Genomic DNA, 25,734 nt, shown 5'->3' on the forward strand with positions numbered 1-25,734 from the left:
AAATGTTAATCAAATAATCATGAATAAGAGTGTATTTTTTCTCCAGAAACAAAGAAAACATGAAGCTCGTGTCCGGTCATTTAAATTTTGCCCAGGGATCTGTTCCCATATCTGGGTCAGCTAGGGGTTGTTGAGCCGACTTGGTGGTCATGGGGAGGCAGTCGTGGCCGCTGCCGTTTGATCATGGTCTGGTGTTCCCGTCACTGGAGTGTCTCTCCTTGATTCTAGATGGGAGACACTGGCGGGGGTCATGGTTTGCCTCTTTCGAAGGGTTTCTTCTTCATCGGTCGGCGCTGATGCAAGGGTGTATAGGGTCTCTTGGACGCCGGGTGGCAGTCTATGCGGTTGGCTCTACGGTGAGCAATGTTGCGGTGGCGGTGGTCCTTCTCCTTGGTTGTGTGGGAAGCGAAATTGCGCTCATGCATTGGAGTCCTGTCTTGGTGGCGGTGGAATTGGGACCACGATATATTAGCTTTGGGTGAAAACCTTGATCGTGTTTCGGTCGCGGCTACGTCTTCTTGCGTCATCACCCTCTGGGGTGTGTCGCCGTGGAGTTTAGGTACCACTAGGTTACAGTTTTGGTATCGGCAGACAAGCTTGGACCCTTTCTCGTGGCTCCCTCGGCTATGATATGGGGCGATCTATCAGCTTCCTATCTTCTACACGTGACTTCAGTGGCTTGCTCTCAAAACCTCGATGTTTGCAAGCAAGATCACGCTCCACTTCCCGGAGTGAGAGAATAGGGGGTTCTCTCTGCCGACATCTTTGTGTGGGCAGCCCGTCGAAGTCCGGTGATTTCTCATGAAGGCGTGGTCACTGTCTTATCTATAGCTTCGGGTGCTTCTTGTTAGGGTGTGGGCACTCTTGTTTTCACGTTTTATCTTTTGATGATTGATCTGCTCTATAAGAGGTTTTCTTCATCACCATGTATCGGTTAGGTCGTATTGCTTTATATATAATAAGGCGAGGCGAAAGCCTTTTTCGGTATATCTTATACTCCCTCCATCTTGAAATAAGTGTCTCAACTTTATATTAACTTTAGTACAAAGTTGTATTAGAATTAAGACATTTATTTTGGTTGGGATGGAGGGAGTATCTTCTATATCTAAATAGCTAGCCCCCACTAACTGTTTCTCTTAACATGCAAGCATGCCACATCATCCCATAACATGCATGAGAAAAGGCCCACCTCTACTATCATATGTCTTCCAACATGCAAGCATGTGACTTCATCATTATATATGCATGGAAAAAAGACTCATCTCAACATGCAAACATCCAAGAGAATTTTCATTCTACTATGCTATTTATATAGTAATCAAACATAATAAATTATATGTATTTTAAGTTTTAGCTGTCATATTATTAATTCAAATATTCATTATTCATACAACGAATCACATTGAATTATGTTGCAAAATATTCCCGCAACAACGTGCGAGGTATCATCTAGTTTAGATAAGAACGGAGTACCACTGGAGCACTGCATAACAAACAGACAGATACACAAGCACACACGGTGACTACTAGTACCAGCAAACCAAGCACAAACATCATGGCCTCTACTTCACAAGCAGCAACTACTGAAGTACCACTAGAGCACTTCATAACAAACGAACACGACACACAACGGTCACTACTTTGAGCAAAGCAAGCACAAACCCCATGGACCCTTCATCCATAAGACAAAAGGAGAGACCATGCCACCGTCACCTCCATCTCACAAGAACCAACCTTGAGCATTTGGTGGCTCCTACCAGATCTCTTGGGTGTGAAATAGATGTCGTCTCTAACTACATCCTCTTCATAGTTGGCAGGGTTTGCTTCCACCAAGACTTTGAGCTTTCCTTTGCTTTCAACGCTAACGACGCGACGAAAAAGCTTGACGTGCCCATCATCCTTAACATGTAGGACCTCATCAACCTCAAATCCAAGAAGCACAACCTCCATGTCATTGATGCTAGCAGTAGATCCAGTAAACAGGCCTCCATGGCCATATGGCCATCCCCCATGGTTGACTATGACACTAATTGTAGCATCCACCGAATGAACAATGTGGGCAACAGTTAGCTCCAACGTGCTAAGCCTGCTAGTAAAATCTCGTTGCATGACGAAGGAGTTAAAAGGGACAATCTTGATGTAGGCATCAGATAAGTAGCTGAATTCTTCATCACCGGAATCTCGTTTAATTTTCAACTCAACCTCGATATATGCATGATGCACTGACAACATAATAGCACCGGAAGGACCGGTGAGAGGTAAATATGGAGCCTGCATATAATGGGGCAATAATCATTATGAGAATTCAAAATAATTATGCAAAATGCTAGCAACACAACATCAAGATTAGTTCAGATATAACAGGGGAAATCAGTGGCATCTAATATGATGGCTATCAACCATCTTACTGTCGGGTGGTAGGTGCGACATATGCCAACGGATGGCTTATCATTGTGGGAGCCAGTAAGATGTCGCCGGTGCCTGGAAACGGGATAAGGCGAAGACATGCACGCCGGCGGATCTTACCCAGCTTCGGGGCTCTCCGTGGAGATAACACCCCTACTGCTGCTCTGCGGGGTCTCCGCATGGTCACTAGATGGACAAGTAGCTACACAATGCTCCTTGAGCTGTTCGATGGGAGGAGGAAGAAGGGCACGGCTAGCCTGCTTCTTCTCCTTGTGTGGTGTCTAGGACTAGCAGGGGGTCGAACCCTTTGCATGGGTGCCCCGGGGGGTTTATATAGGCCTACCCCCCGGGGGTACAATGGTAATCCGACTGGGCGCGGGGCCCAGCCGTCTGTGACTGCGCTCGCCGGCTTCTGCGCCGGCTGCTGGGGCCCGCCGACTGGTGGGTCCCGCCGGCTGCCGGCCCCTCGGTCGACAGGCAGGCCCCACTGTCCAGGGCCTAGTCGGCGGCTGGTTACTGTTGCTCTATCTTGGTGACGTGGGCTTCATCGTGGTAGGCGCGGCTACAATGCCCCCGCCCGTCGGGCGACTGCTGTAGCCTCACCGCGTCTTGTCTCCTTAATGGGGCGTCTCCTTCGAGGGCGGCGGCAAGCCGGCTGCGGGGAGCCGGCTCTGTCTTGGGCCGACTGGGGGAGGCGTGGCCGCCTTTGGGTGTCTCTCTGCCCGAAGGGGCCCACCATCTGTGGGCCGCGCTGGCGGCCCATCGTGGGTGACGCCAGGGTCAGCATGGCAACAGTGCCGCGCCGGACGGGTCATGCCCACTCCGTACGGCGCACTGTGCCAGGCGTGCTCCGGGATTCAGGGGAGGCAGGCTTCACTGTAGCCACGCCCCGTCACATCGCCGCTAGGTGGATGCAAACTTTGAGGGTATGGTCTCGACCGCTTTATGGGAGCCGGCTTCTTGGAGTCGGCCTTCTCTCGGTCGGCTTCTCGAAGTCGGCCCTCCCATGGCTTTCTTCATGAGGGCTAAAGTCGGGCCACCTTCCGAAAGCCGGCCTGGGTGACAGCCAGCAAGGGGAAGGCGGCCCCATGTCTTGGATTCTTAAGAGCCGGATGGGCTCGTAATTTTTTCAGAAGGGCCAGGGGAAGCCGGCTAGGCTACCCATGGCTATTTACTCCGACAGTAGTCCCCGAAGCTGATCGAGCTTCGAGGCGGACAAAGGGACGAGAAGCTTGGTCAGCTTCCTATCCTGAAGAGCCGGCTTCGCTGGTGTACGCCGACTTCGGGGAGCCCCGCGTCTTGCAGGCGGGAAAGGGGTCGACCCGCGTGCTGACCGCGGGCCCTCCCGCGGCCACGTGGCAGCGAGATCCTGCCAGCGCACGCGCGCGATGGGACGCCGCCGCAGGCCCGGGCCCGCCACTCCTAGGCCTCGGCCCGAGCGTTGATCTTTTGCGGCCCAGGTGGACCGCTCGCCTTCCCGTGGCGATTTTATTTCGCCATTAGGGCGCAATAAGCGCGGGACGTGGGGGAGTGGGCACGATCGATCCCCACGCTTCCCCACGCCGCGCCTCCTCGGCTCCGCCACGCGAGCCTATAAGTAGGGGGAGGAGGGGGAGAGACAGAGGTTCGCACGCTCTCTCTCGCTCCGCCCCCCCTCGTCCTCCTCTCTTCCTTTCGTTGCCGCCACAGCCTCCCGTCTCAGCGCCGTCGCGCCGCCACATCGTCTTGCTCCCATGGCGCTGTCGAGCTCGTGGGACGGCTCCAACGTCCATGAGGACCACGTTGAGTTCCTCCGGCAGACTCGGCGCCTGCCCGACGCCAACCTCGTGCGGGTCCGCCTGGCGCCGGAGACGGAGATTTCGCCGGCACCGGAGGAGGGCGAGCGGGTCATCTTCCGCTCGCACTTCCTGCGCGGCTTCGGCCTTCCGGCGAGCGGATTTCTGCGCTCCTTCCCCGAGTTCTACAACCTTCAGCCGCATCACCTCACGCCCAATGCGGTGATGCTACTGTCGGCCTTCGTCTCCCTCTGCGAAGGTTTCTTGGGGCTGCTCCCCACGCTGGAGCTCTGGGGGGAGTTCTTCCAGAGCAAACTCGGCACCGTCGTCGCAGGCGTGCCCGCCCCCTGCGGGGCCTTCATCGCCATGAGGAGGGCGGGTAAGAACAACCCGTTCCCGCCCATCCCCCTGATCCAGTCGGTGAAGATCTGGCAGAAGTCATACTTCTACGTGAAGAACGTCGCCGAGCAAGGAGACCATGTCAACCTGCCAGCTTACGTAGCCGGCCCGCCGGCTGGGAGGCAGCCCTCATGGAGTTTCCAGTCCCGGTCACTGTCTCAGGCCGGGAACACCGCCGTCTCCCGGCTTCGGGTGATGATCCAGTTGGAAAACCTGAGCGGGGCCGACTTGGTGGCCGCCTTCGTGGAGCGCCGGGTATCTCCTCTCCAAAGCCGGCCCCACATGATGTGCCAGATGAGCGGCCGCTTCGACCCAAGCCAGCTGAGCACCAGGGAGATGCCTCATGTGGAGGTATCGTATATGGTAAACTATATCTCCAATTGCAAGCTCGCCGAGGACTGGCGATACGGCAAGGCGCCGTATTCTCGCGCCAACCCTCCGCCCGTGGTAAGCTTTCCTTTCTTTCTTCTTTTCTTTGGTAGCCGGCTTTATGATGGCCGGCTTCTGATCAGTTGGTTCTTCTTAGCAGAACCCCCTTCTCCCGCCAACGACCGGAGCAGCGGGGATAGAACGCTAGTATGCCCCTGACCACACGGCGGACGACGTCGATGACCCGGATTTGGGGGCGGCCGCTATGGAAGACGCCGTCGTGGGGGATGACGCCGAGCCCGGGGGCTCAAGGGTTACCGCCAGCTTCGAGGACTGGCCGGATGATGCTGAAGCCGAAGTCGCCCCGCGTCGCCAGCCGGCGGCCGACCATCAGGGCGCGGGCTCGTCCATCGCGCCGGCTGCCGGCGGCGGCGCATAGAAGCGCCGGGCCGCTTCAGGCCTCTTCGGCAGTCGGCCGAAGAAGTCCAAAGCCTCCACCGCGGCGACCAAGCGAGATGAGGCGGCTGCGAAAGCGGCCCGCTTCCGCAAGGCGGTGAAGCAGCCTCAGGCGGTCTCAGCGTAAGTCGTCAATTGCCCTGTCGCATGCTTTTCATCGTTCTCTCTTGTTCGAAAATTCTTCTTGACCCTATCCCGCTTGCTGGACAGGGCGCCGCTTTCCCTTGAGCGGGGTCCGGGCGGCTCCGTAGTGGGGCCGGCTGGAGGGTCTTCGAGCTCCCGCCGCGTGGACCCCCGCGCCGACCTCAGGGAGGCCACGGAGCGGAACGCCCGTGAGGCGCGGGAGGAGCGCAAGGCGGCAGAAAGAGCGGCCGCCCAGGCGGCGAAGGAGCAGGCCGACGCGGCAGCCAAGGCCCAGGCGGAGGCGGCGACCACGAAGACGGAGGCGGAGGGATCGCGCAACCAGCCTCCGCTGCTCGCCATTCCCCTCCGAGCCGTGGCCCATGACACCCCATTGCCCTTGGCGGAGGAAATCGTCCAAGACCTGCCGCTGATGGAGAGGGGGGAGGACCCCGTGGCCTTTGCGAGGAGAGCGCCGCCAGCAGCGCAAACCAGAGCGGGCCAAGGCGGCCAATCGTCAGCGGCGCCAGAGGAGCCGGCCGGGGGTGAGCCGGAGGACAGAGCCGGCCTCGAGGTGCAGCCGGTGACGCGCCGGCACGCAGGGGGAGGCGCCGCTCCGCCGGAGTCGCGCCGAGTCGTGGGCGCCGGTCAGTCGGCGGAGGCTCTGGAGACGGCCAGCACCGCCACGTCCGAGTGGACTCCTAGCAGGGGGACTGGCGAGCTGAATGTGGCAGCTCAAGAGGTCCGGAGCCGGCTTCAAGCTCAGGCCGCCCTGCTGCAGCAGTACACTCAGGAGTTCCGGTCGACGCGGGCCGCCATCCGGGTGAGTCTTCCATTCTTGGCCGCTTTGATCTCTTGATTTCTTCCGTGGGGGCGCGTCAGCGCACCCACTGGGTGTAGTCCCCGAGATTCGGGCCGACTGCTGCGCAGTCGGGTCGGATCTTTCTTGACGGCTACCTTATTTTTGCTTCTTGTCTGAACTCCCAGGAATATCATAACTCCGGTGTTGCCGCCTTCAACTCCCAGGCTCGGGAGTTGGGTCGGAGGACCGACGACCTGGCCGACAGCCGAAGTAAGTACTTGATCTTGTCTGTCTCCTGTGGGGGCGCGTCAGCGCACCCACTGGGTGTAGTCCTCGAGATTCGGGCCGACTGCTGAGCAGTCGGGTCGGATCTTTCTTGACGACTTTTTCCTTATTGGTTTTTCTTTTTCTTTGTCTTCAGGGGCCCACGCTGACTTGAGGAAGGAGCTCGGCGAAGCGCAGGCCGCCCTTCATACCAAGGATGCCGAGTACGCTGCCTTGGTCCAGGAGCGTGATCGCCTGGCCAAGAAGCTGGCCGACCAAGAGAAGAGCCACAAGGCGGCCCTGCAGAAGGCGCAGGATAGTGAGGCCTCCCTGAAGGCAGAGTTTGAGACCGAGGCGGCGAGCTGGGCTGAGACCCGGCGAGCACTGGATGAAGGCTTCGGCCGTATCGAGGACTTGATCGACGGTAAGCCACCTTCCTCGCTCCTCTCCTGCCCCTTGCCGCCTGGGTTTTTGGCTTAACTTGTGCTGCTGCTTATTTTTTTGTGCAGACTACTTCCCCGGCTACTCTGCCTTCGCCGCCCAAAGCATCGAGGCCCATCGCGAGGCGCGCCGTCAGGCGGGGGCCAACATCACGCCGGATGTGAACCGGACGCTTGAGGAGCAGCTCTTGGCTGTCCAGGCGCGGTTGTAGCCGGCTCATCGGATGCTTCGCCGACTCCAACGTGCCGGGGCGCAAGTGTTGGCCGCCCTCTGGCCCGGCGAGACGATCCCCCGCACCCCAAGCCGGACTGCCGACTGGCTGGAGGTCGCAGTCGGTCGCTTTGAGGCTTGGAAGGCGTCGGCGGCCCGCCTTGGAGTCGGGCGGGCGTTGGAGTTCGTTCGGGCTTGGTACCCAGGGCTGAGCCTGGACCAGCTGCGCACTTGGCGGATGGAGGCCGACACGGAGCTGGAGGAGGTGAGGCCGGCTATCGCTCAGCGGGCTTCGACGATCGCCGAGTGCACCAACATTTGCGTTTTTGCACCCGAAATCGATGATGACGGTGTTGCCCAGCCAGAGGAGTGGTTCGGGCTGAACCCGGCGGTGGGCGAGGACTCGGCGGAGGAGATCGCCTCCAGCGACAAGGGCGAGGATGACGAAGAGGAGGACGGCGAAGACGTCGAGCCGGCTGGTGGAACAACCAGCCGACCTCAGGCCGACCGTGCCTCCAGCAACGAGGCGCGTGGAAGCGCGCCCTCTGCGGGAGGCAGTGACCAAGTCGAGGTTCGCCAGCCGGCCGCTCCTTCAGCCGGCAAAACCGTCTCCGCCAACCAGCCCGGCTCGTCGGTCGCTCCGCCAGCTTGACCTGCCGTCCTTATTTTTCCTGCTTGTTGTCTTTTGAACAATCTTCATTAAGTTTTCGCAGTTCCACCCACTGGGGGTGTATCCAAACTATGTTGAATGCTGGCCTCTCGGAGGTCTTTTATGTAAATATTGTTATGTGCATGTTTGGCAAAATTCGTGCCATTGTCGGTGATGATGTTGTGTGGCACACCGTACCGAGTTGTTATGTCTGCGATGAACGTCATAGCAGTCGGCCCATTCAGCTTCTTGATCGGCTTTGCTTCAATCCACTTGGTGAATTTGTCCACGGCGACGAGCAGATGCATCATGCCGCCACACGCCGTCTTGAATGGGCCCACCATGTCCAGTCCCCAAACGGCGAAGGGCCAAGTGAGGGGAATGGTCTTGAGTGCCGAAGCCGGCATGTGTTGCTTGGAGCTGAAGAGTTGGCACCCCTTGCAATATTTAACTAATTCTTTGGCGTCATCCAAAGCAGTCGGCCAGAAGAAACCATAGCGGAAAGCTTTGGCGACGAGTGATCTTGAAGCCGCATGGTGGCCGCATTCTCCTTGGTGAATGTCTCTGAGGAATTCGATGCCCTTCTCTTGCTCGACGCACCGTTGGAGGACTCCAGTGACACTGCGTTTGACGAGTTCTCTGTTGACGATTGTGTATGCTCCGGCTCGACGTTGGACTTGTCTTGCCTCTGTTTCGTCAGCCGGCAGATCTTGGTTTACTAGGAAGTTGAGGATGGACTGAGCCCATGACGGAGCCGCGACTTCTCCTACTGCCAATGTGGCTACTGCCACCAGGGTGGGCGGGCTGGGTGGTGAAATGCTGGAGTCGGCCGCCGGTTGTTGTGCTGGTGCAGTCCCCGGGCCGGCTACCGCAGTCCCCGAGCCGGGTGTGGCAGTCCCCGAGCCGGTTGCCAAAGTCCCCGGGCCGGCTACGGAAGTCTCGGGGTCGCCTGCTTGGTTCTTCGAGCCGGACCCGGCCGCATCGGGGTCAGGCGGCACGAAGATGGAGTCGGACTCTGGAGACGGCTTGATAGATGGCTTGAGGAGGCGTTGTAGAGCGATGCCGGTTGGTATTGCTTGCCGAGTAGAGCCTATTCGAGCCAGGGCATCGGCTGGCTCATTGTCGGCTCGCGGTACGTGGAGGAACTCGCATCCTTCAAAGTATCCGCTGAGTTGTTGGACCAGGAAGCGGTAGCTCGCCATATTTGCGTCCTTGGCGTCCCAGTCACCGGATGATTGCTGGACCACCAGGTCCGAGTCGCCATAACATAGGATCCGGCGAATGCCGAGTTCTTTGGCAAGCCGGAGCCCGTGTATGAGCGCCTCGTACTCGGCCACGTTGTTGGAGGCGGCAAAGTGGATATGTAGCGTGTATCTGAGCTTGTCGCCTTTGGAAGAGGTAAGGATGACGCCGGCTCCCAAGCCGGTGCGCATCTTGGACCCGTCAAAGTGCATGCGCCAATGGGTGGAGTCGGGAGCCGGCGGCAGGTACTGGGTCTCGGCCCAGTCGACGAGGAAGTCGGCCAGTGCTTGGGACTTGATGGCGGTGCGGGGCTGGTAGAAGATTGTGTAAGGGGCCAGCTCGATGGCCCATTTCGCCACCCGGCCGGATGCGTCCCGGCTGCCTATGATCTCGGCCAGCGGGTTGGTGCATACGACCGTGACGGGATGCTCTTGAAAGTAGGGCTCTTGGCGGTGAAGTACACGCCGTAACACATCTTCTGGTAGTGCGGGTAGTTCTGCTTTGAAGCGGACAGCACCTCGCTCAAATAATACACCGGCCTCTGGACCGGCTGGGCTCGGCCTTCTTCTGGGTGTTGGACTACGATGACGGTGCTGACCACCCGGCTGGTTGCGGCAATGTAAAGGAGCATGGGCTCTTTCTCAGTCGGCGCCGCCAGGACGGGCGGCGTGGCCAGCATCTTCTTCAGCTCGTGAAAAGCTTGGTCGGCCTGGTCGTTCCACTCGAAGTGAGTGCTCTTCTTCATGAGGCGGTAGAGGGGGAGAGCTTTCTCTCCGAGCCGGCTGATGAAGCAGTTCAAGGAGGCCAAGCATCCGGTGAACTTTTGGATGTCTCGAAGCTTGGTGGGGATCGCCATTCTCTCGATGCCTTGATCTTCACGGGGTTGCATTCGATGCCGCGTTCGGAGACCAGGAAGCCTAGGAGCTGGCCGGCTAGCACTCCGAACACACATTTCTCGGGGTTGAGCTTGATTTGGAACCGGCGTAGGTTCTCAAATGTTTCTTTGAGGTCGTCCAGCAGGGTGTCGCGCTTCTCCGTCTTCACCACAATGTCGTCCACGTAGACGTGAGCGTTTCTGCCGAGTTGCTTGAGGAGGCACTTTTGCATGCAACGCTGAAAAGTGGCACCGGCATTTCTCAAGCCGAATGTCATAGTCAGGTAGCAGAAGGCTCCAAATGGCGTGATGAAGCCGGTCTTCAGGCGGTCGTCCGGATCTAGCTTTATCTGGTGATATCCTGAGTAAGCATCCAAGAAACTCAACAGCTCGCATCCGGTTGTGGAGTCTATCACTTGGTCAATCCTTGGCAGGGCAAAGGGATCTTTGGGGCAGGCCTTGTTGAGGCTTGTGTAGTCTATGCACATGCGCCACTTGTTGTTCTTCTTTAGCACGAGGACCGGGTTGGCAAGCCACTCTGGAAAGAAAACTTCCATAATGAATCCGGCTGCCAGAAGCCGGGCAATCTCCTCCCCTACAATCCTGTGTTTCTCCTCCGACAGTCGGCGAAGGGGTTGTTTGACTGGCTTTGCGTCTTCTCGAACGTGTAGTTTGTGCTCGGCGAATTTCCTCGGAACACCCGGCATGTCCTTGGGGGACCATGCAAAGATTTCCCGATTCTCATGGAGGAAATCGGCGAGCTCGCCTTCCTATTTGCGGTTCAGGTTTGCCTCGATGACGGCAAACCTCTCTGGATGCTCGGGGTCAAGAGGTATCTTCTTCGTCTCCTTGGCCGGCTGGAAAGATCCTTGAGCATCATGCTCCTTGGGGTTGGGGGACACGGCTGACTGCTTGCCGGCTATGGCCACGACTCGGTCCAACATCTTCTTTTCTTCGGCAATCACAAGGGACTCGGCCAGCCGGCTGCTGGCTGCTCTACACTCAGAGGACTTCTTGTAATCGCCGGCTACGGTGATGACGCCTTTGGTGCTTGGTATCTTCATCTTGAGGTATGCATAGTGGGGAACTGCCATGAATTTGGCCAAGGCAGGTCGGCCAAGCAATGCATGGTAAGGGCTCTCCAGGTCCACCACTTCAAACCAGATCGCTTCCCGGCGGAAATGCTCCTTGTCCCCAAAAAGTACATCAATCTTGATCTTGCCAATGGGGGCGCAGGACAGGCCGGGTACGATGCCATGAAACACTATCCGAGTCGGCATGAGCTGCTTCGTCTTGACATTTAGCTTCTCCAGGGTGTCACGGTACAGGATGTTGATGCTACTCCCACCGTCTATCAACACACGGGAGAAGCGGGCAGTGCGTCTGTCCGTCGCGAGGGTGGCTTCCAGGACCAACGCATAAGAGCCGGGAGACGGCATCACCTCTGGATGGTCGGCCCGGCTCCAGCTGATGGGCTTTTCTGACCAATGCATGTGTCCGGCGGGGTTGGCAGCGACCACACTGACTTCCTGGTGCTCTCGGCGTCTACTGCGCCGGTCTTCGGGCTGGCTTGTAAAGACGATGTAAGTTGCTTGCTCGTCGGGGAATTCGTCGTGCACAGCTCCGACTGCGGGCCGAGCGGCCGGAGGCGGCGGGGCCGGAGGCGGCGGGCCGGCAGGCGGAGGCGGCGCGAGCCCCTCGCCTTTAGAGATTCGGGTGAGCCAATGGCACTTCCGGGTTGTGTGGTTGGACGGCTTCGCACCGCTATGGAACTTGCAGGGGCGTCGAGAGTCTGCTCATAGGAGAAGGCCAGCTGCCAAGCCGACCTGCCGCCCTTGGGCTTCTTGGGCGCGGGTCGCCCTTCAGGCGGCACGTCTTCAACTGTGGCCACCTGCCGACTGGCGGGAGGCAGCGCGGGGCCCTTGCGCTTGTGGTCGTTCGAGTGCGGGCGTCGGCCGGAATCCCCAGCCGGCGTCTTGGGCGCCGGGTTGAGTACTTTCCCAGACGCGTCCACCCGAAGCTCGGTCTTCATCGAGGAGTCGGCGGTGGCGTACTTGTCCGCTATGTCCAGAAGCTCGTCGAGGGTAGTCGGCTCGTCGCAGAGGAGCTTGTGCTTGAGGAGGGTGCCTTCTCGGCATCCGGCTGGGAAGTATTCTATGGCTTGCACCTCGTGCACCCCTTCACAAGAGTTGCGGAGCTCGGCCCAACGCGTGAGGTAATCGCGAGTGGACTCGGCGGGGCCTTGTACGCACAAGGAGAGCTGTCTGGGCTTGGGAGCCCGCTTGTAGGTGCTGGTGAAGTTGCGGATGAAAGCTTCGGTGAAATCTAGCCAGCTGTTGATGCTGCGCGGCTTGAGGCTGTTGAGCCAGGTCCGCGCCGTGCCTTGCATGAGGGGCACGTACTTCACGGCAACGCGCCGGCTGCCGTTGGCTATGCTAACCGCCGTGGAGTAGTCGATCAACCAATCTTCCGGCTTCACGGAGCCGTTGTACTTGGGCGTGTCTCTTGGGAGCGAGAACCCTTTGGGGAAGGGCTCGTCGCGGATGCGGGGGCCGAAGCAAGGCGGACCGACATCGTCTTCTTCTTCCAGCGCCAGGGATCGCGCCAGGCGGTCGATCCGATGGTGGGCGTCGTTCTCGCCGACTCCTTCGCGGCGACCTAGTCGGCCGCTGAGAGTTGGGTGCGCCACCGGTGGCGGGGTGGGATATCTCTCTCCATGGGGTCGAGGCGGAGGCGGGTTGCCCCGCCATTCCATGGCTCGGGGATGGCCGTCTGTGTCTCGCTCGATGGAGATTCGGGTTCGTCTTCGGCTGGCAGCCGGCTCTTTCTCGCGCCGCGCGTGGGTGTTGCTCGTAGTCAGTGTCCGGGACGTCGCGCCGTGATCTCGGCGCGGGGGAGGGCTTTCCGCGCGGGCGTCGGCTTCGTGCCGCTGCGCGGCTGCATCGATCAGCTGTTGGATGCGTCGAGCCATGTGGGGAAGTTCTTCGGCCCCCAGTCCGTCCAGCTTGTCTACGGCCGCCTGGGCGGCGCGCAGGTTCTCGAGTGGAGTGGCGTAGACTGGGCGGTTGACTCCCAGCGTGTCGGCGATAACGGCGCCGCGTTGCTTGACAATGCCGGCCCGGCTTGGCCCGCCCAGGGCCGGCGTGCCGAAGGCGGCGCGGTCAGCTTCGCGCTGGTAGGCCTCGGTGAGGCGTCTCACGGAGGCCAGCCTCCGGCCCTCTGCGAGGAGGGCGAGGCGGCACGCCTCCAGTGCTTCGTCGTCGGCATCAGCCGGGAGGGGGGTGGACAAGTCGTGGGCCGCCGCGTGCGGGGCGTCGTGGGCGCTCTCGTTAGCAGCGCCGTCGTGGCCGATGACCATCACCTCGGTGGTGACAGCGTCGCAGCCACCGGCTCGGGGAAGCAGGTCATTGTAGATCGCGACGTAGGTAGGGAAGGTGTCAAACGAGGCCGTGTCGGAGTCGACAGGCATCGGATCGATGGAGCCAACCGATTCCAGATCCACAGCGGGCTCGCTGGAGACATGGAGCTGGCCGAGGAGGTTGGCGAGGTGGTCGGTGCCCGCATCGGAGGCGAGCTCGTCGGAGATGAGGGTCTTGTCGAGGAGATCAGCGAGGCTGCTCGCTGCGCAGGCGTTGGTGATGCCTTGCAGCGCGTCGTGGCAAGCGCCATCGGGCGTGCCGGGCTGGCGACGCTCGCGGGGGAGGAAGAGGGTTCCCGTCCAGAACAGGTCTCCGGACGACGGTGCACCTGGCCCCACGGTGGGCGCCAAATGTCGGGTGGTAGGTGCGACATATGCCAACGGATGGCTTATCATTGTGGGAGCCAGTAAGACGTCGCCGGTGCCTGGAAACGGGATAAGGCGAAGACATGCATGCCAGCGGATCTTACCCAGCTTCGGGGCTCTCTGTGGAGATAACACCCCTACTGCTGCTCTGCGGGGTCTCCGCATGGTCACTAGATGGACAAGTAGCTACACAATGCTCCTTGAGCTGTTCGATGGGAGGAGGAAGAAGGGCACGGCTAGCCTGCTTCTTCTCCTTGTGTGGTGTCTAGGACTAGCAGGGGGTCAAACCCTTTGCATGGGTGCCCCGGGGGGTTTATATAGGCCTACCCCCCGGGGGTACAATGGTAATCCGACTGGACGCGGGGCCCAGCCGTCTGTGACTGCGCTCGCCGGCTTCTGCGCCGGCTATTGGGGCCTGCCGACTGGTGGGTCCCGTCGGCTGCAGGCCCCTCAGTCGACAGGCAGGCCCCACTGTCCAGGGCCTGGTCGGCGGCTGGTTACTGTTGCTCTATCTTGGTGACGTGGGCTTCATCGTGGTAGGCGCGGCTACAGTGCCGCCGCCCGTCGGGCGACCGCTGTAGCCTCACCGCGTCTTGTCTCCTTAATAGGGCGTCTCCTTCGAGGGAGGCGGCAAGCCGGCTGCGGGGAGCCGGCTCTGTCTTGGGCCGACTGGGGGGAGGCGTGGCCGCCTTCGGGTGTCTCTCTGCCCGAAGGGGCCCACCATCTGTGGGCCGCGCTGGCGGCCCGTCGTGGGTGACGCCAGGGTCAGCATGGCAACAGTGCCGCGCCGGACGGGTCATGCCCACTCCGTACGGCGCACTGTGCCAGGCGTGCTCCGGGATTCGGGGGAGGCAGGCTTCACTGTAGCCACGCCCCGTCACATCGCCGCTAGGTGGATGCAAACTTTGAGGGTACGGTCTTGACCGCTTTATGGGAGCCGGCTTCTTGGAGTCGGCCTTCTCTCGGTCGGCTTCTCGAAGTCGGCCCTCCCATGGCTTTCTTCATGAGGGCTAAAGTCGGGCCACCTTCCAAAAGACGGCCTGGGTGATAGCCAGCAAGGGGAAGGCGGCCCCATGTCTTGGATTCTTAAGAGCCGGACGGGCTCGTAATTTTTTCAGAAGGGCCAGGGGAAGCCGGCTAGGCTACCCATGGCTATTTACTCCGACACTTACTGAACAAGATTATGAACTCACATCAATTTTAGAAAGTAGCAAGCAGCAAATAAAACAGCTGCAGCAAAAAGTTTCGTCCTGTTATCTGAAGACATATTTGGCCAAACATGCTTCGAGTACTAAACATGGCATAAAGCAGCGACAAAGTGCAGTAAAAAATATGGACCAAACTGGGGCAGACATTTAAGTGTTCAACACAGCTATTGATACCACCACAGTCCATAGGCTACTAACTCTGATTACATATCGTTACGAGCAAACAACTGACAAGCCACACTATATAAGAACCGACATTTCAAAATCTTCAAAAAGAAGCGCGCATTGTACTTGCAACAACTGAGGTGAAAAGTTCAAAGTAACCACTCAACTACAATCGTCCACGAGGCATGACGTGTTGGAAATATGAGCAATTTACCAAATGATTTTATTAAAAGAAATACTAGATAAAGCATGACTAATATAGTAGAGATAAAACAAGTCATGCGTTCTGACAGAGAGAAGGTGAATAGCTTCTGCATATATGAACCGTAGCCTATCATATCTAAAGCAGACAGTATAGCAAGTTGCATATATGAAATAGAGTCTAACATATGTAGGGCAAATACTAGAACAAGGAATTGCAGAAGGACCTCTAATAGAAAGGAGAATAACACATACGGGGCAGTAGCAGCAGAAGCGCTGGACTTGGGGTCGGTGTCCTCGCCTGCCATGTCGTCGAGGGGGTCGTGGACGTCGGGGCAGAAGTCGTCGTCGGGGAAGTAGTCGTCGGAGTCCGTGATGAAAAAGCCAGTAGTCGCGCGGAGCGCTCCCCAAAAACCTTATCACCCTTCTCTCGTACAGGACTCAAAAGGTGCGGTTTTGGAGGCCTACTATCCCGACCTGCGGTGCACGCTGCAAGACGGGATGGAGAAGAACGTAGCAGGAGCGCAGTGGTCGGAACTTTGTGGCGAGAGGAAGAGGAGCTTCTGTTGTGTCTCTTTAGAGAGGAGCGACCTCTCTTATATAGGCACAGGAGAAGGACGCGAAGAGGCTGCGGCAGGAGGTGAAGCAACGAAGGGAGACGAAGCGAACAGGCAGCGGCCGAAGAGACGCGCTGTTTGAATTCAGTGTCCACTACAGAAAACGTTTCAACTCCCACATGACCTTTCGTATACCCGTCGTGCGTGGCAAAAATTTAGATATCAGCTCGGCTCATTCCCGCAACCCGCGGCGCGTCGTGACGAGGCGTGGCGTGGCGTGGCGAGGCGGGCGGCGGAGGAGGAGCGCGCGTGGATATCCCTCTTGTTCTCATGCTCGTACAAGTGGGGAAAGAACCTCCCTTATAAGGAGGTCCAACTCCCACTAAACTAGTAATGTGGGACTAAACTTTAGTAGTATCCCTTTCCTTGCACAAATGGGCTAAGGGGGCCTCTAGGATTTATTAGGAATTTCTGAAATAGTTATTGGGCTGCCCAAAATAGACTAAATTCCAGCAATCCCCCACCAGATCCCAGAGGCACACAGAAATTTGCCTTTGGTTCCAGAACACTGTTTTATATATCGGTACTGCAATGGAGACTGTTAAGTTGAACTTCCACCTAGAACTCTATGCTACACTAGTAAGCAACTTGAACAGTGGACTGGGCCTTGGACTGCAAGTTTTCTGCGAATCTAGCTTCACATAAAGCCTTGACTGATACGTGGCTACCGTGGGTCTTCCCCGCGGGTGGAGCTTATGCGTCATACTCCGTGACCTTTCATGAGTTTACTAGAGAGAACCCTACTCTCATATATTGCGACGTTTGACAATCGGACTCATATAGGTGTGTTCTTCAAAAGATGTTCTGCAGGATAACATCTCTGCTTAAATAAGCCACTTAGAACACATTAAGATATACATCAACCTGCCATGCAGATTAGGAGAGTATTGCATCTTCATGGAGTGGTATTATGAATAGTAAGGATACTCTCCTCTCAGTTAACCAACAGCTTGTCTTCCACATCTAATTCACGGGATCTCCGATCACAAAGAATAGGTTACCACTATGAACAACTCATATTGTGGGTCTCATACCCATCTCCCTTGATGCATTATCTATCACATTACGTGATAGACCCTTAGTAAAAGGATCTGCCAGATTTTTAGACGTTTGGATATAATCCAACGCAATAACTCCGGGGTTTTTCATTTTCCTGACAGACTTTAACCTTCTCTGAACGTGTCTTGATGACTTCATGTTATCCTTTGAGCTGCTCACTTTCGTGATCACAGTTTGATTGTCGCAGTTCATAAGGACACCCGGTACAGGTTTCTCAACAACCGACAAGTCATTCAAGAGCCGGCGAAGCCAATCTACTTCAACCGTAGCTGTATCTAGTGCTGTGAGTTTTGCTTCCATTGTTGACCTCATTAAGATGGTCTGCTTGCAAGACTTCCAAGAAACAGCGCCACCTCCATGAGTGAATACATAACCGCTCGTGGCCTTTATCTCATCAGCATCTGAGATCCAGTTTGAGTCACTATACCCTTCAAGCACCTTTGGATGCCTGGTGTAGTGAATTCCATAATTTGCAGTGCCTTTCAAATAACGCAAAACTCTCTCTAGAGCTTTCCAATGCACATCTCCTGGTTTTGAGACAAACCGACTCAGTTTGCTAACAGAAAAAGAGATGTCAGGTCTTGTAGCACTTGCTAAGTACATAAGTGAGCCAATAATCTGAGAATATTTCAATTGATCTCTAGCAATTCTTCGATTCTTTCGAAGTAACACACTCGCATCATATGGTGTTGGAGAGGGCTTGTAGTCACTATAGCCAAAGTGACTCAAGATCTTTTCCACATAGTGAGATTGAAGCAATGTAATCCCACCATCATCGTCTCTCAACAACTTGATGTTCAGAATGACATCAGCCACTCCTAAATCCTTCATCTCAAAACAACGAGATACGGAATCCTTGACCTCCTTAATAACATTCAGATTTGTTCCGAAAATCAGTATGTCATCAACATACAAGCACAGGATAACTCCCTCGCCCCCACCATGGCGATAGTACACACATTTGTCAGCTTCGTTCACAACAAAGCCTGCAGCTGTTAAAGTTCTTTCAAACTTCTCATGCCACTGTTTGGGTGCTTGCTTAAGTCCGTACAAAGACTTCAGCAACTTGCACACTTTCCCTTCCTGACCATCTAGTACAAACCCATCTGGTTGTTCCATATAAATTTCCTCGTCCAACTCTCCATTTAGGAAAGCAGTCTTAACATCCATTTGATGAACGAGAAGACCATGCGAGGCAGCTAGTGAAAGTAGAACTTGTATAGTGGTCAGTCGAGCCACAGGTGAGTAAGTATCAAAGAAGTCTTCACCTTCCTTTTGGGTATAACCCTTAGCCACGAGCCGAGCCTTGTACTTTTCAATAGTACCATCAGGCCTAAGCTTCTTCTTGAATACCCATTTGCATCCTATAGGTTTGCACCCATAAGGACGATCAGTTATCTCCCAGGTTTCATTCGCCAAGATGGAATCCATCTCGCTACGAACCGCTTCCTTCCAGTAGTCAGCATCTTCAGATGCATAGGCCTCTGAAATAGAACTGGAAGTGTCATCTATGAGGTACACAAGAAAATCATCACCAAAGGACTTTGCAGTCCTCTGTCTCTTGCTCCTAATCGGAACTTCATTGTTCTCCTCCACAGGACTTTCAAAGTGTTCCATCGAAATTGTAGGTTCGGTAATTGTAATTGGTTCCTGATTCGATGAACTAGGCATCTCCTGATTAGATGAGGTAGCCATATCCTTCATGGGAAAGATATCTTCAAAGAAAGTCGCATCATTCGACTCCATGATCGTACCGACATGCATGTCAGGTACCTCAGATTTTACAACCAAGAATCTATAGCCAATGCTATGAAAAGCATATCCCAGGAAAACACAATCCACAGTCTTTGGTCCAAGCTTCCGCTTCTTTGAAATTGGAGCATTGACTTTCGCCAAACAACCCCATGTTCGCAGATAAGAGAGTTTTAACCTTTTCTTCTCCCATTCCTCGAATGGAGTTATCTCTTTGTTCTTTGTGGGGACTCGGTTCAGGACATGACATGCTGTCAATATCGCCTCCCCCCACCATGCCTTGGAGAGACCCGATGTGTCTAACATGGCATTAACCAAATCAGTTAGAGTACGGTTCCTTCTTTCGGCCACCCCATTTGACTGAGGTGAGTAGGGAGGCGTCCTCTCATGGATTATACCATGTTCCGCACAAAATGCATCAAACTCATTGAAAAGATACTCTCCACCACGGTCGGACCTAAGCCTCTTGATTTTCCGATCAAGTTGGTTTTCCACTTCAACTTTATAGATCTTGAAAAAGTTCAAAGCCTCATCCTTAGATTTCAGAAGATACACACGGTAGTATCTAGTGGAGTCATCAACTAACGTCATGAAATATTTCTTTCCACCTTTTGTCAACACACCATTCATTTCACATAGATCTGAATGTATGAGCTCTAGTGGTGCAAGATTTCTTATTTCCGCAGTCGTGTGAGACTTACGAGGTTGCTTAGCTTGCACACACACTTGACACTTAGATCCCTTGACGGTGGTGAAACTAGGGATTAAGTTCAACTTCGCTAGTCGCGACATGCAACCAAAGTTAATATGACAAAGACGTGAATGCCACACATTGGATTCACTATTGTTGCAAATATGATTAACAACTTTATTGCAAACGTCTGATAAGGATAAACGAAACAAGCCTCCTGACTCATAGCCTTTACCAACAAAGGTTCCATACTTGGATATTACAAATTTATTCGACTCAAAGACAAGCTTGTAGCCATCTCTACACAGAAGAGATCCGCTAACAAGATTTTTATTAACAGAGGGGACATAATGCACGTTCTTCAGCCGCACGATCTTCCCCGAAGTAAACTTCAGATCGACCGTGCCAACACCACGAATAGAAGCACTTGAACCGTTGCCCATCAGCACGGTTGAAGTCCCTGCGGTCTGATAAGACGAAAACATGGAAATATCACCGCATACATGCACATTAGCACCCGTGTCAATCAACCAGTCAGGAGAATGACATACTGAAAGAATAGTGGGAAATATACCATACCCAGCATCCTTCATGTCAGTGTCTCCAATGACAACATTAGCGGTCTTGCCGCCTTTCCCAGGATGACGCTTGTCATAGCGATTAGGGCAACTAGGAGCCCAATGATCAGGATCCCCACACACATGACAAGCACCTTTCTTCTTGTCATTCTTCCTCTTGAAGTTCGTGTGTTGCACAGCCTTGTTCTTCCCATCAAACTTTGCTTTTCCATCAAACTTGCCCTTGTTCTTGAACTTGTGGGGCTAGAAGTTCTGCTTCTGTACCACATTGGCACTAGATCCTCCCTCAATACCTCGAGCATGTGTGTCCTTTGCTCTCGCCTTTTCTTCCACATCAAGAGTGACAATGAGATCCGGGACGGAAAACTCCTGCCTCTTATGCTTCAGCAAGGTAGCAAAGTTCCTCCATGAAGGAGGAAGCTTAGTGATGATACCTCCGGCAACAAACTTGTCTGGTAGCATACAACTGAAGTGCTCAAGTTCTCTAGCAAATGACTGTATCTCATGAGCTTGCTCAACCACGGAGCGCTCTTCAGTCATCCTGTAATCATAGAATTGCTCCATGATGTACAGCTCAGTGCCAGCATCCGAGATCCCAAACTTGGCCTCGAGTGCATCCCACATATCTTTTCCATTATCAATTGATGCATAAGCATCAACTATGTTCTCACCAAGAACACTCAAGAGAGCAGCCTTAAATAGAGTATCCATTTTCTGAAAAGCTTGTGCCTGTTGAGCATCAAGCTCTCCTTCAGGTTTGCCGAGAGTGGCGTCATAGCAATTCATGGTTTGAAACCATAAGAATGCTCTCACGCGCCACCTCTTATAGTGGATACCCTCAAACATAGGAGGTCTCATGGAAGCAGCAAAACCACTCGGGGTAAATTCCCTATAATAAGGTTTTTAGATTGTTGGAAATATGAGAAATTTACCAAATGATTTTATTAACAGAAATACTAGATAAAGCATGACTAATATAGTAGAGATAAAACAAGTCATGCGTTTTGACAGAGAGAAGGTGAATAGCTTCTGCATATATGAACCGTAGCCTATCATATCTAAAGCAGACGGTATAGCAAGTTGCATATATGAAATAGAGTCTAACATATGTAGGGCAAATACTAGAACAAGGAATTGCAGAAGGACCTCTAACAGAAAGGAGAATAACACGTACGGGGCAGTAGCAGCAGAAGCGCTGGACTTGGGGTCGGTGTCCTCGCATGCCATGTCGTCGAGGAGGTCGTGGACGTCGGGGAAGAAGTCGTCGTCGGGGAAGTAGTCGTCGGAGTCCGTGATGAAAAAGCCAGTAGTCACGCGGAGCGCTCCCCAAAAACCTTATCATCCTTCTCCCGTACAGGACTCAAAAGGTGCGGTTTCGGAGGCCTACTGTCCCGACCTGCGGTGCACGCTGCAAGACGGGATGGAGAAGAACGTAGCAGCAGCGTAGTGGTCGGAACTTTGTGGCGAGAGGAAGAGGAGCTTCTGTTGTGTCTCTCTGGAGAGGAGCGACCTCTCTTATATAGGCACAGGAGAAGGATGTGAAGAGGCTGCGGCCGGAGGTGAAGCAACGAAGGGAGACGAAGCGAACAGGCAGCAGCCGAAGAGGCGCGTTGTTCGAATTCAGTGTCCACTACAGAAAACGTTTCAACTCCCCTCGGCTCATTTCCGCAACCCGCGGCGCGTCGTGACGAGGCGTGGCGTGGCGTGGCGAGGCGGGCGGCGGAGGAGGAGCACGTGTGGATATCCCTCTTGTTCTCATGCCCGTACAAGTGAGAAAAAAAACCTCCCTTATAAGGAGGTCCAACTCTCACTAAACTAGCAATGTGGGACTAAACTTTAGTAGTATCCCTTACCTTGCACAAATGGGCTAAGTGGGCCTGTAGAATTTATTAAGAATTTCTAAAATAGTTATTGGGCTGCCCAAAATAGGCTAAATTCCAGCATGACGTTTACCAGAGCTTGCACGTTATTGAATTTTAATCAAGTACAGTCAGTAGACATTATGGAATTTAATCAAGTACAGGCAGGAGACAGAGCATGTTAGCAAATTGTATCATTATGGGAATTGTTTACAAAGATCATGTCATATAACCACAGGATTGTTGCTTAGATGCCATAAGCTTTTTAATTATTAGGATTTTCAACCAACCACAAGATACATGCCATGAGTTCTCCAGCTCAAATTATATAATTATTCATATCTCTTTGTTAGTTGTAGGGCATGCTTTTCGAGAATACTATGGTTGAAAAGGTTAAAAAAGAGAAAATAGTATTTTTGGAGAATATATACATACATCCTCGTAGAGGATTTCACAGTTATCCCTGTCGCAATCAAAGATGATATTGCGATTGCGATCAACTGTGTCGCGCGCCGCAATCTTGCCATAGAGACTAAGTGGCCAAGATATCCCCTTCTTTACTCCAACGACTTTGATTGAAAAAATCTGAAGAGTCTCAAGTGGTCCAGCGAGGTCACACTCATCATCAGTGAATCGCATGGGAGGGATAGAAGCTGCATAGTTGACAAACAGAGTTGTTAGTGAGAAAAGATTACAATTAACATATTATGCCATATTAGTAAAAACAAACTTAGAAAAGAAATTATAGGTTGTGGTACGATATTGACTCTGATGGCCAGCGAGGTCACATACATCATCAGTGAATCGCACAGGAAGGGAAACAAATGTTACGAATGTGTAATGTAGAATCTAAAATAAGCCCAATAGAAGTTTGACGCACTAAATTATCAAAACAAAAACCTACGATGGCAAGCCAAAACTGTATAATTAATTTACATAGTTTGTAATCAAAAATATGTATAGAGATTTTCTATTTCAACTATTACAACAGGGTCTGTTTGGTACTACTCGGTCCCAAAATAAGTGACTCAACTTTAGTCGGAGGGAGTACAAGTTTAAATATGTATAAAGATGTGTTATTTCAATTATAATAACACAGAAGGCCTGCTGATACAATTTTGGTTTTGCTCTGATGGAACAGGGCCATTTAGTGGATAGGCATGAAAGGAGGAAAGTAGCTGGGAAACCTAAAAAAAGATGGATATAACCAAAACTCAAAGAACAAAATGCATATGGAGGAGTTCAATGCAAACAAAAGTTTAGCCGTGCAAGGATAAGACTACTTACTTGTGGTCTCGTAGGAACCATATCGTGGGCCAGCAAATGTTGAATCCGAGAATTTTCGATGAAGACGAGCTTCGTAGGCATTTGGATCAGAAAGAGATTCATCCACAACCTTGTTCTTACCCCTGCGCCTCCTCGGCTTTTTCTTCAGATTAAGCTTCTTCAACTTGTCCTCTACTGTAGTAGCCTGAATCTCCTCGGGAGCATGTTCGTCGTGCTCTGCCACTTCCACAGTAGCCTCTGCCTCCTTGAGAGCTTGCTCCATTGGGATACCTCTGGACTTTCCAGTTATTCTGACAGCCTCTATCTCTATGAGAACCTGTTTCGTTGGTGCTGTCTCTCTCTTCTCCTTCTCTTTTCTGCCACCGCCAAACGGCCGAAGTAACTCTTCCTCAGGTGTCAGGTTTCTCCTCCGCACCCGCCCGCTCTGATCTTTTTTTACCGACGAGAAGTGCTGAGTATATGTGTTGTGCATATTTGTATATTAGGCCCATCTTCTAGTTGCCCTGTATAGCTAAGGTCATGGCCTACTCGTGTACATCATATATATACGTGCGTTTGCACCTGAGAAATACAACACGTAATTCCCACATCATACATGGTATCAGTTTCCGGGTTCTAACCCTAGCCATCCGCCGCCGCGCGCCGCCGTCGCCGCCACCTAGCCGCCGCCGCTAGCGCGTCTCCCGCGCCGGCCGCCGCTCCTCCTCTCCCTGCACGCGCTGCCTAGCCGCTCGCCCGCCCGCGCTTCCTCGCTTTGCTAGCACTGCACGCTAGCCAGCCATCGCTGTCCCGATCGCCCGTGCATGGCTTGGTTGATGCATGGTTGCATGTTGTAGTCTGCACTCGCGTGCTTACATGCGCCCAGTAGCAAGGTTATAGTTCCGTGCTTACATCCTGTAGTCTATACGCATCCCATTGGCCTCACGTCGGGACAGCATCGCACGCTAGCCGCCGCTGCACCTGTTCACCCAAGCCCGCCAGCGCCCGCGGCTCCCTCGAGCCGCCCACCAGCCGCGCGTCGTTACTGCCTCCAACCGAAGCCTCCTACTGCTGCCGCCCAACCGCGTCGATCGCCGCCGTCAGACCAGCAATGACGTCACCAGGCCCGTCCGCCGCCGTCTCTGCCGCCCCGCCACCGGCGCCCTACGGCGCAGCCCCGCCGCCATACGGGGCGGCCGCCACCTACTACACGCTCGTTCCCACATACGGGTATCCTACGTACGGGGCATACGAGACTCCGTCCGCATCCACGTACGGGTCTCCGCTCGCGTACGAGTCTCCCGGGTACTGGTGGGGGTCGTCAGCGGGCCAACACTCGCCCGCTGGGCAGCAGCCAGACAGCGCCCAGCACCTGCAGCATCTGTCAGCGGGCCCGCAGATTTTTTCGGTAGGCCATCCGGCCTATACGGCACCGCAGTTGCAGCCGGGGCTGTATGGAGTGTACCCACCGCCGCCGTTGAGCGGCGGCTACGGCTTCCCCATGGCGTCTCCGTCCCCCTCGCCGGCCCTGCCGCCGACGCCCTGGGACCCGGTGCTCCTCACCGGGCTGCATGCTGCTCCTACGCCAAACAACTATACTGGAGGTGGTGATTGGTACATGGACACCGGTGCTACGACTCACATGTTTGCTCATCCTGATAACCTTGCCTCCTTCACTCCTGTCTCCACCGACCGCCGCATCATTGTCGGCGACGGTTCCACACTTCCTATCACACATGTTGGGCACACTTCTTTTCCTTCTACTTCTATTCCATTATCTTTGTCTAACATACTTGTGTCACTTCATCTTATTAAGAATCTCATTTCCGTTCGTTGTTTCACTCGTGAAAATCCTGTTATCGTTGAATTTAACGAGCTTGGTTTTTGTGTCAAAGATGCTCGAACCAGGATGGTACTTCACTGATGTGACAGCCCCACGAGCTCTATCCGGTGCACTCGCCTTCATCCATCACCACCGCACCGGTTGCTCTCTCCGCTAGCATCGATCTCTGGCACGCTCGCTTGGGTCATCCCAACCCCGTCACACTCCGTCATATTCTTAGGAGTTTCAGTTGCAATAAGATCGAGGATCACACTTGTCATGCCTGTCGAGTCGGCAAACATGTTCGCCTGCCGTTTACTAATTCCACCACCATTGCTTCTTTCCTTTTCAGTTGATTCATAGCGATGTGTGGACTTCTCCGGTTCCCAGTAACTTGGGCTATTTATATTATCTGGTCATTCTTGATGACTATTCTCATTATGTGTGGACTTTTCCTTTGCGCGGGAAGTCGGATGCACTATCTACCTTGACGGCCTTTTACTCCTATGTGCGCACGCAGTTTGGGCATTCCATCCTTGCGCTTCAGACGGACAATGGAAAAGAGTTCGACAACCTCGCTTTCCGCACCTTTTTGTCGCATCACGGCACAGTTTTCCGCCTCACATGCCCGTACACTTCACAGCAGAACGGTCGAGCTGAACGCGTCCTTCGCACTCTGAATGACTGCGTTCGCACGCTCCTGTTTCATGCCAACGTGCCGCCTC

General features: G+C 54.3%; 1 protein-coding gene across 1 annotated transcript; it reads right to left on the bottom strand.

Annotated features, from left to right (window-relative positions):
• Positions 1–1,674: 1,674 nt before the first annotated feature.
• On the bottom strand, positions 1,675–23,529 carry LOC125554136 (uncharacterized). The gene is made up of 3 exons (XM_048717737.2): positions 23,209–23,529; positions 22,357–22,574; positions 1,675–2,271 (listed from the first exon to the last, which is right to left on the bottom strand). The coding sequence occupies exons 1-3, from the start codon at positions 23,468–23,470 to the stop codon at positions 1,675–1,677; spliced, it is 1,077 nt and encodes a 358-aa protein (XP_048573694.2). The 5' UTR covers positions 23,471–23,529.
• Positions 23,530–25,734: the final 2,205 nt, after the last annotated feature.

This window comes from Triticum urartu, chromosome 4A, assembly GCF_056163025.1.
Source record: "Triticum urartu cultivar PI428250 chromosome 4A, HENAU_Tu73, whole genome shotgun sequence".
Lineage (NCBI taxonomy): Eukaryota > Viridiplantae > Streptophyta > Magnoliopsida > Poales > Poaceae > Triticum > Triticum urartu.

Bases quoted from the DNA above. Each gene is read 5' to 3' on its own strand.
- LOC125554136 (XM_048717737.2), bottom strand. From the start codon at position 23,470: ATGGAGCAAGCTCTCAAGGAGGCAGAGGCTACTGTGGAAGTGGCAGAG. The intron at 22,575-23,208 runs GTAAGTAGTCTT...TCAACTATGCAG, and splicing joins TGGTTCCTACGAGACCACAA to CTTCTATCCCTCCCATGCGA. The intron at 2,272-22,356 runs GTATGTATATAT...CATTATATGCAG, and splicing joins GTGAAATCCTCTACGAGGAT to GCTCCATATTTACCTCTCAC.